This window comes from Lissotriton helveticus, chromosome 11, assembly GCF_964261635.1.
Source record: "Lissotriton helveticus chromosome 11, aLisHel1.1, whole genome shotgun sequence".
Classification (NCBI taxonomy): domain Eukaryota; kingdom Metazoa; phylum Chordata; class Amphibia; order Caudata; family Salamandridae; genus Lissotriton; species Lissotriton helveticus.
In genome coordinates, this window is record NC_136072.1 from 1,099,984,340 (window position 1) to 1,100,000,148 (window position 15,809).

General features: G+C 50.0%; 1 protein-coding gene across 1 annotated transcript in view; it reads right to left on the bottom strand.

Annotated features, from left to right (window-relative positions):
* Positions 1–867: 867 nt before the first annotated feature.
* The window catches only part of GGT5 (gamma-glutamyltransferase 5), a 263,704-nt gene continuing 248,762 nt past the window's right edge, over positions 868–15,809 (bottom strand). Inside the window, exon 13 of the mRNA XM_078667773.1 lies at positions 868–5,279. Within this exon, the coding sequence (XP_078523899.1) occupies positions 5,115–5,279 (165 nt within the window). The 3' untranslated portion in view covers positions 868–5,114. The remainder of the gene's footprint in view (positions 5,280–15,809) is intronic.

Consider the following 15,809-nt stretch of genomic DNA (forward strand, 5'->3'; position numbering starts at 1 on the left):
TCCTCTTTATTGTAGGATTAACTTTGGGTGATATATTAGAAGGCTCTGGGTCCTGTCTCTCAATTATGGTTGTTGGTTCTTTCTTCTTGCCTTCAATACCTGTGCTACTGCCTATTCTAACAAATGAATAAGGGCCTCAGAGAGCCCTTGCTAGTGGCTACCCCAGACGAGCCTGAGAAGAGATGACTGTACAGGAGCCCTGGCTGCTCCCGAGGCTGGTGCGTGATCCCTTGCTTGGAGCCCTGGCGGCCCTCACAGCCTGATGAGGGACATCTCCAGTGAGCCCTGGGTACCTCTAAAAGTGATGTGCTCAGGAAGTGCTGCTGCGTGCCCTTGAAGCACAGTAACCGTGACAGCCCTGACTCCTTTAATGGAGCCCTGGCTGGCCCTCACAGTCTGGTGAGTGACATCTTTAGGGAGCCCTGGGTGTTCCTAAGAGCATCATAAGTGACATGATGAGGGAGTGATGCATGTCCCTGTCCCTGCACCACAGTAACCGTGGGAGCCCTGGCTACTCCCACCGCTTGATGCAGGATCCTTTAATGGAGCCCTGGCGGACCCTCACAGCCTGATGAGTGACATCTTATGGGAGTGCCCAAGAGCCCCATAAGCGATGTGATAAGAGCATTGCATTCCTCTGAGGTACAGTGACCAGTGGAGCCCTAGCTGCTCTTGCAGCTTGAGCCCTGACCACTTAATGGTGCCCTGGCGGACCCTGAGGGACTAATCAATGGTGCCATTTGTAGAACCCTGGCTGTCCATGAAGTACTGAAAATGGACCTCATGGAGCCCTGACATGCGACTTCCCCTTAAGTAATGAAAAAAAAAACAAGAAAGATAGGCACAGAAAAATGACAGTAAACAATATTTTGTACAAAAACAATTTATAAAAAATAGTTTCTCAATGAAAAACAGAAATTGCATTGTAATAAATCATATTTCTTGCTAATTTCAATACAAACAAGAGTTTTATAGCTACATTTGATCTTTCACGTGTTCTCAGGCTGCACGGCGGGAACTTTTGTGCGTTTTAGGGTAACATTGGGGCTTCTGCCCAAATTAACACAGCTTCATTCCTGGTTTTGCGACACACAAGCTGGAGTCGCACCACCAGATATTCACATTTACATTTCAGAGAAGACCAGAACATGGATTGAAGTGGCCTGATTAAGAACCTACAGGCACATTAAAGAGTCTCTAACACAGCTTTACTAACAGACTTGCACTTTTTTAACCTGCACCACTCTTTGTGGAGATTGGGGGTTGGTTAAATTCTCCTTTGAAAGGTTCACCTGGCCGGTGATAGTGGATCGTGATTGGCTCGTTTAGAGAAGGGCTCTGATGAGACACCTACCATTAAAAACAAAGATATTCCTTCCAAAGTCCTCTTTGTTTCCCTGCCTCATTTAGGCAGTGGGTGAATGTCGGGTCCGCCATGTTTGCGACATCACCGGCTCTGAAATCAGAAATCCCTTTTCAGTAGTCTCAGCTCTGGTGGACACAGCTTCAGTGGTTCTTTCTGTCTGCCCAATTATCACATTTGAACTTTAGAAGTCTCAGCAGAGATTCCCTGTTCCTGTATTTGCACCAAGTTAGGAGGTTAGTTGTAACTTTCTATAATTCTTATACCACATTTGAACCCCCCGTGTACATGCAGTACATGACATCTTAAGGTTGCATACAGTGCTACAGAGCCAGCGGTGTCAGGGTGCAACGCAAAGAACAATCACAATTAAAGAAGAAAACGAGCAACAAATGGAATAGAAGAAAAAGGAAAAAGAGTAGGGAGAGATTAGAGTCACCTGGAAAGTGAAGTAAAAGCATTTTAGGATTTGGCAAGTAACAGAACCACTGCGGATGAGGCAGGAGGAACCAAAGACCCAAGGGAATTAGCGTGCTGGTAGAAGACATTGGGCCATATCATATCTATCAAGCCTTTTCCCGTTTGCAAATGAGCAGATTCTCAGAATCAGCCTGTTTGCGAATTGGAAAAATCCTTTTATGATGTATCAATCCAAAAGGCCGTCGTAAAATAGAGAATTGCAACATTTGCGATTCTCTATTTTGCTAATGCAATGAAGGAATTGCACATTGCGATTCCTTAAATGCAATTCTGGAAGCACCAGAAATTTGCTTCAAGTTGGTGGTAATTTGCGATTTTCTTTAAAAAGCACTTTTTAGATTTTTTAAAAGTGCCATATGTCGCACGTACATGCCCTTAGGGCATGTATGTGTGCAAAATGTGCACACATGCATATTTCAGGGGTGCAACAGGGTGTCCTTTTGGCACCATTGCAACCTTGAAATTGCATTCTCAATTTGCGATTCTCAAATTGGTAATCTCAAATTGAGAATGTCTTTCCATTCATTCCTATGGGGATTCCTTAATTGCGAATCTCAATTTGCGATTCGCAAATAAGGAATATGTAGGATTCGCAAAATTTTTAGAAAATTATACATACATTGCATTTTGCGATTCTCTAATTGCGATTCGCTAAAAATCGCAATTTGAGAAACGCAAAACTCTTTTTTTTATACATATGGCCCAAAAATACTGTACTAGACCACTTACTTATAAGCAAGACTGGTTGGATATTTGTTTTTTGTACAAAAATAGAAAATTAGGAATCGAGGAAAAATTTGGTTTGCTTGCCAAATTGCAAATGAGAAGAGTTTTTCTTCCAGATTTAGGTTTTCAGATTTCAAATATCTATTTTTGACAAATTGATTCTTTTCACTAACAAATTATTTTTTTTCCAACAATCAATCCATGTTTTTAAACATGGGTTGTTTCCCCATGATTTATCTATTTTTCATATCATGTTTTTTGATGCAAATTTACTTTTTCAAATAATAGTTTGTTTTTTTTTAGATTTTCTAGGTGACGAATCATGATAAGGCAAACTAAGAACAAAATCACAGTATCCCACAAAGCAAATTTTGACCAAAACTTCATTAAATTTGCTGTTCGTCAAAGTATGCTATTAACTCAGCTCGATCATTCCTTGGTCCCTATGGTAAAGCCGGATGAAGGCCTTCTCAGAGTGAGTAAAGATAGAGGATAACCCCTTTGAGGTGGTCATTCCAGGTTAAAGATTAATTCTTCTGTTAAGACAAGCACTTCACATTATCAGAAGCACCAGGGATTCCATGAGCAGGTAGATATCAATGTAGCTATCAGTGTCCCAATGATCAGTGTTCTAATGTAGCTATCAGTGTCCCAATATCAGTGTCCCAATGATCAGTGTTCTAATGTAGCTATCAGTGTCTCAATGATCAGTGTTCTAATGTAGCTATCAGTGTCCCAATGATCAGTGTTCTAATGTAGCTATCAGTGTCTCAATGACCAGTGTTCTAATGTAGCTATCAGTGTCTCAATGATCAGTGTTTTAATGTAGCTATCAGTGTCTCAATGATCAGTGTTCTAATGTAGCTATCAGGGTTCCAATGGTAATCTGGGCCATTCTAACTGCCTTGGGTGACCTGGAAGCATCCAAACTGCCATGTTTATAGGATTGTGATACGTATTGTGAGTTTTAATACAGGTGTTTGGCAGTCACCACTGAGCAATAACTTGGGCCCTGGCATGTTTCTATTTACAGATTAAGCACTAGACCAGAGGTCCTCAAACTTTTTAATGCTGCGCCCCCTAGTAAAAAGAAAAATCATCAAGGCTCCCCTCAAAATTTTTCACAATTAAGCTAGTAAACTGGGAATGTTTAAAAATGTCTAGACTTATTTAAACATTACGGTTAGGTTGTGTTACTGTTTTAAAAATGCAATCAAATGCTTGATCGCCAAACATACTATTCTGGTCAGTCAAGCTTTACTGACGTGTAAAAGTACCCACGGTGTGATTATTAGAAATGGGGGGGCTAGTGGTGGATTCTGAGGAATATTTGGAGTCCCTTCTCTTTTGGCACCCTCTCCCAGCCAGGATGCACATGACAAAAGATGTTAGTGATGGCTCATTACAAAGGGGCTTACTGCCGCTCATTTTTTCTAGCTGAAAAGAGAGCACTGTTATCAGCATAATGCTTCTTTGGCCAGAGCCTGGCACCCCCTCCCCCTGCCCGACCCCCTGAGATCACCTGAGGCCCCTCGCCCCACGTTTGAAGACCCCTGCACTAGACTAAGTCCAGACCTGGACACTGGAGGCATGAGAGCCATGTGGCTCAAAGCCTCACCATCAGCACAGTGCTCACGACTTGCACGAATGTTCAATAGTATGTCCCATTAGTGGTGTGGTATACGTCTCAAGTGAAGTCAATGATGTCATTTAGGGTGTCAGCTGTGATTTTATGTGTGGTGTCAAAAACAGGAATTTGAGGAGGGCATTGTGGTTGTGTGGCTTACTAAAAGTCTTTGTGTTTTACATATTCGATTCATAACAATACATCTCTTTCGACTAAAGCTCTCTCCGGAAACTTGTGCGTTTCTATACTATTGATTTGTGGTCTTAGTAGAAAACTATAACTTTCCTTAATAAATGTTTTTTCCTGTAAATAGGTCTATGATTCTATACAGCTTGAATGGCAGGATGGATATATGGGTATCTCTCTCAAGTTATTCCAGTGTTCACCACTAGCTGTCACTATAACTCCATAGTTTGTGTGCCTTTACTTGCTTCCAATGAAATTAAAACGTTGGTCTCCTGCAGTACCACAGAGCCACCAAAGCAGTGTAATTTGTTCCCCAAATAGACAACTGTACTCTTAGATTCATTAATTAGTTACGCCAAAGTAAAAAATACTGGTGTAGGGAAACTGCAAACATAAAGCAAATATTCCACTATTCTGAAGTATATAAATGTACTCGTCCATAGGACGAGTATTTGTGCTAATGTATACAAAAATATATTCCTATACATGAAGTTGAATATGCATAAAATCCTTTTCTTAAAGGCATTGCTGTGTTTTTGCACATCCATAAGGCGCGGATTCTCTCTCAGGCAGATAGGTGGCAGTATGACGCTCTGGCGCTGCTTGAAAGTCTCTACCCAACATGAATAAGCGACATCTGCCTGCCGGAAGAGTGTGGCGGATGTGCAATGCTCCTTCTTTACCCAGAGTGCTGTGCTCCGGATGTTGTAGGTTTCTGATTGGTCCGCTCCGCTAATACCCAGCTGCTCTGCTTCTCTTCCTCTTGTCGGATTCTGCATACACGCAGTGCCCTTCCTTAGCGACAGCCTGCACGACGTTAAGATAAAAGGAACTGTTGAAGAAGCGGTGCCCCCTGGCTTCCAGGCCTCGCTTGGTGTCCTCAAAATCTTTGCGTTCCTGAGATATAAAATGAGAAGAAAGAATGAGCCGACGAAGGTTCAACACACAGTGGACTTCCAAACAGCATGCTGGAGCGACAACCTTAGTGTGTGAGGGATACACTGGCTGTGACGACACTACACAGGGGCCATATTATCAAGCACGGCGATAACATTATATCCGGTTTTGCGGCAGGAAACTGCGAGAATGCCAGGTTGTGATGTGAACCTGGGCTTCTATGGGAATTCACAAGGGCATATTATCAAGCCCCTTATCGCCGCTTTAGCGGAAAGCAGCGATAATGTTATCGCCGTTCTTGATAATATGGCCCTCAGTCCCAGATGTATTATTCTTTTGTGCTCACGTGAGACAGAGCAGCTCGAAAACAAGCTGGGCTCGTATTACAGATAGGGCGCACTTTCCATGTTTGCGCCACGGTGCATCTTTAAGCCGCCGCTGGAGTATAACACAGAGAAATCAAGCCTTACGTACTGCTGCCACCTACAGTTTAAAGCGAGGCCTGCATCCAAAAAGAAGCCTGTGTATTTTTTGCTAATACTGTGTATTTTGACGCCTATAGAGGCTGCAACTGAGACTTCTATTTTGGCAGCGTACCTCTCTATGAAACTACAATCACTCTTAGCCACTTGCCAGAGTGAACTGAAGCATATTTCTGCATCATCTGTGTGACCGCCTCAGTGTGATCCTCTAAATCTCTTGCTGAAACTGAGGGTGAAAGCACCCTGTTGTACACCTTGCTGGGCATATTTACTACCAAGCAAGCAAAGTTGCGGCACTGCGTTGCATGAAAGGGAAAGCGCAGGAATGCTCCGTATTTATAAATACATGAAGCATTTCTGCTCTCTCCTTGCGCTGGTGCACTGAGTGCTGTTTTGTGGCAACACAGGCACCCTTGCACCATAGTGCAAAGGTGCCTGCTTTACGGGCAGGATTGATTTTGTGCAGGAAGGGCTACCGTCCTGCACAAAAGCAACCCTTAGAGGCATTTTCCTCTTTCTATGCAGAATGCAGCACAGGTTCAAAGAGGAAATTAACGAGGACAAAAAAGATTTTTCTCCTCGTTTCGTCCATCCTTTAGGAGGCATAACAACTGTAAAACCTGTCCTTAAGCCCTCCCCGACTGCCCCTGTTATGGAACCTTCATCATCAGTGTAACGACTTAGCAAATCGTTTTTGGGAAAAAATTCGGAACATCTATGACACGTTCTACTAGACCCCCGAAACTGGCAGTAATAGATCTAAGGATAGCCCACCCGTCAAAACAATACTCTTTGAATGTGATCCCTCCCATGACACTGGATAATCTCGCGAATATTACAAGTAAAATTAAATCTGGCACCCCCAAGGACCAGGTCCCACCACGGATCCTAGCCAGAGCAATAGATGAGTTACTCCCCACTCTGCTTGAAATGGTAAATCTCTCCCTAACTACTGACTGTGTTCCAAGGGCATGGAAACATGCCATGGTCAATGCCCTTTCAAAAATCCCAATCTGGACCCTTTCGAATTGGGAAATTATCGCCCTATTTCTCGCCTTCCAGGATAAGCAAAGCACTCGAAAAACATGTGAATGTAATGCTGTCAGAGTTTTTGGAAAATCATGATATTCTACCACAGCACAGAGACAGTCCTTCTGGCTGTGGTAGAAGACGCTAACAGGCTGCTAGAACAGGGAGTTTTGGCAACAATCATCCTTTTTGGTCTAAGCTCAGCTTTTGATACTGTAAACCACAACATTCTAACAAACATTCTACAGAGTGCTGGAATCTCCGGAACGGCCCTAGCCTGGTTAAAGTCCTTCCTTGAGAACAGGGTATTTCAGGTTTTTGATGGAGACTGTAGTTCAGAAATTCTGCTCCTAAAATGTGGGTTCCCTAGGGCTCCTCATTGAGCCCAACCCAGGCCCAGACTGGCCGTAGCGGGCACCGGGCAATCCCCTGCTGCGCCGCATGGGTGGGTGCCGATTTTGTTACAGGGACGTTTTTGCTAAATCGGCCCTGTAACAAAATCGGCCCAAAACCGGCCCTGGCAAAGAGCTCGGCGGCACCTCCAACGCCCAGGAAAGGGGGGGGGGGCGAGCACTTTGCCAGGGCCGGTTTTGGATCCCAGTCCGGCCCTGGCCCGACCCTATTTAATTTGTACTTGAGGCCACTGGCTGAGATCATCCTACCATATGGTATCTCACTAGTATCCTATGCTGATGATAAGCAACTGGTCTTTTTCCTCAATTCAAGTCTAGACTCCCCCTCTGCATCATATGGCCCCCGTTTAGATAAGAGGGCCAAGTGGATGAACAGCTTCTGTCTCAAATGGAGACCAGACGGAGCTTATGATCCTAGGCAACAACCTTAACTCGGTTTTGGACCTGGGCTGGCCAAGCTGTATGGGGAACTCTCCTTCCCCAAAAACAGCCGTAAAGAGCCTCGGAATAAGGCTGGATAAATCTTTCAAATTCAACTCCCAGGCAACAAAGCTCGCAGCCACTTGTCATGACATGTTGAGAATGCTTTGGAAAATTCTCCATTTTCTTCTTGCCACAGCAAAGGTTATGTTATGTTATTTAAATTTATATAACAGCGCACAGCTACCCCAAAGGGTTTCCCGGCGCTGACAGAGGAAGCAGGATTGAAAAAAAAACAAAAAAAAACTATTGGCTAAAAAGCCAAGTTTTGATGGACCTACGGAAAGATAGAGATCAGGTTGTAGCCGAAGGGACAATGGGAGTGAATTCCAGAGAGTAGGGCCAATATAGGCGAAAGAGCGACCTCCCATATGGGACAGTTTAATTCTCGGACCTTGGAATTTCGCTTGAGTAGAGGATCTGAGTGTGCGGGTGGGAACATAAGGGGTGGCAAGCTGTTGTACATATTCGGGGGCCTTGGCATGCTTGATGCAGAACATATATGTGAGGGCTTTGAATTTTACGCGGTTCTCCACTGAAAGCCAGTGGAGATCAGTCAATGACTTGGATGCCGAAACTGTTTTAGGAACTCGGCAGAGTAGTCTCGCGGCAGAATTTAGGACTCGCTGAAGTTGGCGCTTTATTTCCTTGTTGATACCCAGATAGAGGATATTACCGTAATCCAGCCTGGATGTAACCAGGGCCTGGACCCCGGTGCGCTGGGTGTGGGGAGGGAGCATCCACACTATCTTCCTTAACCATTTCAAAATGGTGAAGCAGGTGGCTGCAACCCTGGTCGCTTGCTCCCGCATAGAGAGAGACTCATCTATAATAAAACCCAGGTTGCGTACCTGAGTAGCCGGTTGAGGAAGCAAACCCATTTCTGGAGGCCAATGTTGGGGGCCCCAGAGGCTGCGGTCCTTGCCAAGGATCAAAACCTCAGTCTTATCGCCATTGAGTTTTAAAAAATTGGTGCTCATCCATGTCTGAGAATTGAGCCCTGGGAACCCCAAAAGGCAAGGGATGGGATTTGGATTTAGAGGTAGATGAAAAAACTTGCAAAGCTCGATCAGAAAGGAACGCGCTAAAGCCAGCTCAAGGCTGTCCCGGTAACCCCCGAGCACTGAAGGGCCTTAAGGAGTACGGTATGCGAGACCATATCAAAAGCCGCGCTCAGGTCGAGGAGCACTAAGGCCATGGTCTTATCCTTGTCGATGTTATGACGAAGAGCTTCTGTGACTCCGAGTAGAGTGGACTCGGTAGAAAAGCCATTCCTGAAGCCAGATTGAGTGGGGTGAAGCAACTAATTTGTTTCAATAAATTTAGACAAATAGCCATTTATATGTCTCTCCAAGATTTTAGAAAAAACAGGTAATAGAGAAATAGGACGAAAGTTAGAAGGAAGAGCAGGGTCCGCGTTGGATTTTTGTAACAGTGGGGCCACCATTGCATGCTTCCAGCTAAGAGGAACAGTAGAAGTCAATAAGGAGGTATTAAGTAGGCTGAGAACATAGTTGATCAAGGATGGGGCGAACTGTCGCAAAACAGAGTGGGCAGAATGTCACATAGGGATCCTGATTTGATATGTCCAAGATGATACAAAAGTACCTTCATGTCCAGAAGTGGCCAGGATTCAAGAGATGGTACTATTGCTGAGTCTGCACAATTATCAGGATATGGGAAAACAGTAGTGATAAGGATCGGGGACACAGGGGAAGAACTGGCCAATGAAGAATAAATCATCTCTACTTTATTTACAAAGAATTGCGCAAGGTCTTCGCATTGAGTATAGTCAAGTGTGGGAGAAGGTTGTATAGTGGTTGAACCAGATAGGTACTTGACCATTTTAAACAAGGTCTTGGGACAGTTATTTGCCTGTAGAATAGATGCGGAGACCTAATCAGCACGCGCCACTCGACAAAGGGAGTGATAGGCCCGTTTGCTAGTGTTGTAGGCCAGTTTGGCTTCAGCTGAGTAGTTATTGCGCCATCGACGTTCCAAGTTTTTGCATTTAATTTTTCTATTACAGCAAAAAGGCTGGTAGTCCAGGAACTAATTCTTGCACCTCTGGACTACAGTAATTCACAGCCCCCAAAGCCACAATCAGAAAACTGCAGATAATACAGAATTCTGCGGCTCGAATACTGCACAACATCCTCAGACACCCATCTGCTAGACAAGCCTCATGCTCTCTTCACTAGCTCCCTGTGAGTGACCGAGAGCATAAAATTCAAATCACTTTGTATTGCCCATCGGGCACTTCACGGTAAAAGCCCTCTGATCTCCCGGTCCTCGGTACCTCCCTACTCTCCTGGGAGATCTCTGCACTCTTCAAATGCCAATCTGGACAAAACTCCCATTATTAAAAAGGTAAAGTATGGAGGGCGATCCTTCACCTACAATGTGGCCAAATTGTGGAGCAGCCTCCCCTCCTCCCTAAGACTGATCGAAAAGGAACTCGACTTTTCGGAAATCACTGAAAACCTGACTTTTTTATCCTGGGCCCTTCTAAATGCCCTTAACGACTCTGTGCCACACTATTAGCGCTGGGTTGCCCATGGGTAGCTATATGCTATACAAGTGTTGTATAATAATAAAAATAAAGTATAGGTTCATTTTTTCACCTGATTCAAACATTTATGGCACATTCTGTGGATTCATGTGTTAAAACTATTCTTGTGGCCTGTTGGACAGGCCGCATGGTCGGGCTGCCCCCCTCCCCGCAATGGGACCTGGACCCTGGCTCCCCCTGCATCCCCAGCCAGAGTCCCCGACGACCACCCGAAGTACACTGCAATCCCTCACCCACAAGACACCAGCTCCGGACCCAGCTGGCCCGGGTCACCATCCACACCACGGCCTCGGCCCAGCCGCCATCTTGGGGCACTGCAGCACGAGGCCGCGTGGCCTCAACTCGACCCTCACCCTGGGCCCGGCCGGGCCCGACATCGAGGCACCAACCTCCCCCCAGGAGGCAGAGTGACCACTTGGCGAGTCAATGGGAGAAAGGAATCGTCAACGGCTCTCCTCCGCCAGGTGTCGATCACCCCAGGCCGCCCTGGGCACTGGCTCCACCCCCCTGCTGGGTGTCTGGACTCCCTCATCCCGGACCTCCCGGCCCCCCAGGCGCGAGGGTCCGGACATCAAAGGGGACCAGACCTATAACTGGGGCAGGGCCAGACCAGGAAGCCAGTTGTATCCTGGAGTCGAGAGACCCGAGAAGAACTCATCTGTGACTGGCCTGCTGGCGCTGCCGCGGCCCTCTGCCTCGTGAAACCATCGTCTTGGCCTGCTGGCGCTGCCGCTGCCCTCTGCCTCGTGAAGCCATCGTCTTGGCCTGCTGGCGCTGCCGCGGCCCTCTGCCTCGTGAAACCATCGTCTTGGCCTGCTGGCGCTGCCGCGGCCCTCTGCCTCGTGAAACCATCGACTCGGCCTGCTGGCGCTGCCGCGGCCCTCTGCCTTGTGAGACTATCATCTTGGCCTGCTGGCGCTGCCGCGGCCCGATCCACAGACACTCCAGCTCGAGGATTGTGAGCTCGCCTCTTACCACTACCTGTACCGATCCGGTACCAAGACTGTCCCGCTACCCCCTTTCCCTACAAAGACTAGAAGTGAGAGGACCCCCGGGTCCGAGATATCCTGTATCGCTGATATCCTTGCCTTACGAACCTTATATAAAGTATTGAACTCGACTTGGTGTGGTGCCTGTTTGTGGGGAGGGAGGTAACTTGTCTGGACGATCGCCGGAGACGGTCCCCCTCGGGGATCTCTCCCTCAGTACCCGGCCGACCCTCAGGGTCCCCGTCTAACATTGGTGGCCAGCGACGGGATCCGAACCTACGCATAATCGTACAGAAAGTCACTCGACCCACGGCACACGACCACCATGACAACAGAGAGCGGAACAACGGAGAAATTCCAGATGGAAAAATTGGAAGACTACAACCACCGAGAACTGAAGCAATATTGCATAGAACTTGGTCTCCCAACCACAGGTCTGAGCACGAAGGAAGACTTCAAACGAGCCCTAGAAGCTTGGGCGGAAACGGGTACGGCCGTACCCCGAACACAAACAACCGAGACGAGCCCCGCACCAACTGAAGAAAGAAGAGCGGGTCTCTCCCTGGAAGAGATCCGAGAAAGAGAAAAAAGCAGACTCCACGAGTTAGAACTAGCCCGACTTCGCTTGGATGGGGAACTCAAGCTGGCGGAACAAAAAATAACTCTGGAACACTTACGGCTCCGAGAGGAGCGAGAAGAGAAGCAAAAACAGAGAGAGCTAGAGGAAAAGAAACTAGCGTACGAACATGAGCGCAATCTCAAAGAACTGGAGATCCAGAAACAGAATAAAGACCTCGGGCTCCCCGAACGACCGACCCTGCCTGCCTCTACCGAGCCCAAGGTTCACATCCCCAAAGATGTCATCCGGGAATACCACAAGAACGATGATATACAGCAGTGGTTTAAAGCCTATGAGGTGGCAATGACCTCCCACCGGATTCCCCGAAGCGACTGGGGAGCCGGATTATGGGGGAGGTTTGTCAACGAAGGGCGGGACGCCCTGCTGCAACTCCCGGACCAGCTGATGACATCCTACGACCACATGAAGGCCGCCCTCCTCACTCGATACGGGCTCACACCTGAGATGTACCGCCAACGGTTCCGCGACTGCAAACGGATTCCGGGTACAACCTGGGTGGAGTACGTGAACTTCTTTAGCCGAGCCTTCGAGGGGTGGATCAAGGGCAACAAAGTGACCACCTACGAACAACTCTTTGACCTTATCGTATGGGAGCACCTGTCGAACAACTGCTTCGTGGAGCTCCGCCAACACCTCTTGGACAGTAAGCTAACCGAACCTCGACAACTCGCCGCCGAAGCCGACCGGTGGGAAAGCACCCGAGTTGGCCGGAACGGACCCAGCGAATCATCCAGACCGTACCCAGGGCCCCATCGCCCCCGAGGAGGAGGAGGAGGCCAGAGTCGGGGGAGAGACCCCGGCCCCTCATCACCCCCCAGGAGCCCCTCGACCCCGGTCGGCCGAGGAAGCCCTGCCATCCGGGCCGGTTTTCGGGCCCACGTTATGTGCCACAGATGCCTGCGACCCGGCCACTACGCCAGTGATCCCAACTGCCCAAAGAATCCGAACACTACCCCCCGCCAGGTCGCAGCGGCCGCCCTAGGGGAAGAACTAGTCCCGGAAGACCAAGAAGAGTACGAGACCGACCCCTCTGAATGGGCTCCCGCCGCCATGGCACTGGCCTGCTTAGGGGAGAGAGAGATGATTCCGCGGGCCCCCCTTCCCGCCAACACGCAGAAGTACAGTCAATGGGTCAACATTAATGGCCGCCGGGCGGGAGCCCTCCGCGACACCGGGGCCAGTGTAACGGCGGTCCGACGCCATCTCGTCACTCCAGACCAAATCCTGCCGAACATTCTCTGCCCTGTCCGCTCAGCAGACAATTCCGAAAGCCTGTGCCACATGGCCTGCGTCCCCTTCGAGTGGGGAGGAGTAACGGGGATGTTAAAGGTGACTGTCCGCGATGATGCCCCCGTGGATTGCCTCCTAGGAAACGACCTCGAAAGCTCTCCCTGGGCAGCTGTCGAACGGAGGGAACACCTGGGGATGCTCGGCCTCCCCGAATGGGTCTGCGTCACGACCCGGTCCATGACCGCCCGCGCGGTCCCCAGTCTAGAAGAGCCCGAGTGGCCGGAACCTCCTCCCGCGCTCATCCCAGAGGAGGCCGCCCCAGAAGCCAGTCCCTCGACCCAAACAGAAGAAGGATCCGACCAGCTTCGGGACGTCCCTGACCTGGCACAATGGCGTCAGGAGGGAGGCCCCACTCAGGAACAATTCCGGGCCGAACAGAAAACATGTCCCTCTCTCGAAGGACTCCGGCAGCAAGCCCTGGCCCAGAGCACAGGGGATACCTCGGGGGCCCACTGGATCTACTGGGACCAAGACCTGCTCTACAGCGAGCAGAAAATTGCAGAACTAGGAGCCAGTCGGGTGCTGGTGGTGCCCCTTCGCTTCCGAGACTTCCTCCTGAACTTAGCCCACGATGTCCCCCTTGCCGGACACCTGGGACAGGATAAAACCTACGACCGCCTGGTGACCCATTTTTTCTGGCCCCAAATGCGAAAGGATGTCACCAACCACTGCAAGGCCTGCCCCACCTGCCAGGCCAGCGGAAAAAGTGGCCGAAAAATCAAAGCACCTTTACAACCCTTTCCGGTCGTCACCACCCCGTTTGAACGAGTGGGAATAGACATTGTGGGGCCCCTCGACCCTCGAACAGCCCAAGGACACCGGTTCATCCTGGTCCTAGTAGACCACGCCACCCGCTACCCCGAGGCCATCCCTCTTCGGACTGTGACGGCCCCCGTGGTGGGCCGAGCTCTGATGGGGATCTTCTCCCGGGTGGGGTTCCCCCGGGAGGTCGTCAGTGACAGGGGCACGAACTTTATCTCCAAATATATGAAGTCTCTCTGGCAACAATGCGGGGTCACCTACAAATTCACGACCCCCTATCACCCGCAAGGAAACGGACTGGTTGAGAGGTTCAACCGCACCCTCAAAGGAATGATTATGGGCCTAGAAGAACCCCTTCGACGCCAGTGGGACGTGCTACTTCCATGCCTCCTGTTTGCCTATCGGGAGGTCCCGCAGAAATCCCTCGGTTTCAGCCCATTTGAACTCCTGTACGGGCACCCCGTCCGGGGCCCCCTCAGCCTAGTCAAGGAAGGTTGGGAGCAGCCCCCCCAGAAAACTCCCCCGGACATCTACAGGTACCTCCTGGCTCTCCGCAACCAGACCCGGCGGTTCCGAGACACCGCCAAAGCCAATCTCGAGGCCAGTCAGGAGGACATGAAGAGGTGGTACGATCAGCACACGTCCTCCATTGAGTTCGAACCAGGACAACAGGTCTGGGTGATGTCCCCGGTTGAACCCTGTGCACTCCAAGACAGATGGTCCGGGCCCTTCAAGGTGATCGAACGCAAGGGGCCCGTCACCTATTTAATCGACATGGAGACTGCCCGGAACCCCCTACGGGTCCTCCATGCCAACAGGCTCAAACCCCATTTTGTGCGATCCGAACTCAGCCTCCTGATGGCTACCGATAATGGGACAGAAGAAGACTCCGAACCCCTTCCGGACTTACTGAGGGTCCTCGAACGGGATGGCTCAGTGGAAGGGGTCCAGCTCTCCGAGGCCCTGTCCCCGGAGCAACGCCAAGACTGCCAAACGCTCCTGAGGCGGTTCGCCTCCCTGTTCTCCCTCACCCCCGGAGTCACCCCCTGGTGCCTTCACGATGTGGACACCGGGGACAGCCCTCCTATTCGACACCGGGCGTACCGCGTACCCGATCGGGTGCGCAACTGCATCCAGACCGAGGTGTCCAAAATGCTGACCCTGGGAGTGATCGAACCCTCAGACAGCCCCTGGGCGAGCCCAGTCGTCCTGGTTCCCAAAGCAGCCGCCCCGGGCGTTGCCCCTGAGCTCCGGTTCTGCGTGGACTATCGGGGGCTGAATGCAGTTACCAGGACCGACGCTCATCCCATCCCCCGGGCAGATGAGCTAATTGACCGGATGGGGGCCGCCCGCTACCTGAGCATCTTCGACCTAACAGCGGGCTACTGGCAGATCGCCCTCACCCCTAGGGCCCAAGAACGTTCCGCCTTCTCTACCCCGGACGGGCACTACCACTTTAAAGTAATGCCCTTCGGCATGAAAAACGCCCCGGCAACGTTCCAACGGCTGGTAAACCAGGTACTGGCGGGCCTAGAAGACTTCAGCGCCGCCTACCTGGACGACATTGCCGTGTACAGCCACCAGTGGACCGACCACCTCCGCCACCTGCGGGAGGTTCTACACGCCCTCCAGCAAGCCGGGCTCACCATCAAGGCCAGCAAGTGCCAGGTTGGCCAAGGGTCCGTGACCTACCTGGGACACCAAGTGGGAAGCGGGCTGGTGGCCCCTCTCCAACTCAAGATTGCTGCCATCCAGGCCTGGCGACCCCCTACGACCCAAACGGAGGTCCGGGCCTTCCTGGGGCTCACCGGATACTACCGGCGGTTCGTGAAGGACTATGGCAGCATCATGGGGCCCCTCACAGAGCTCACCT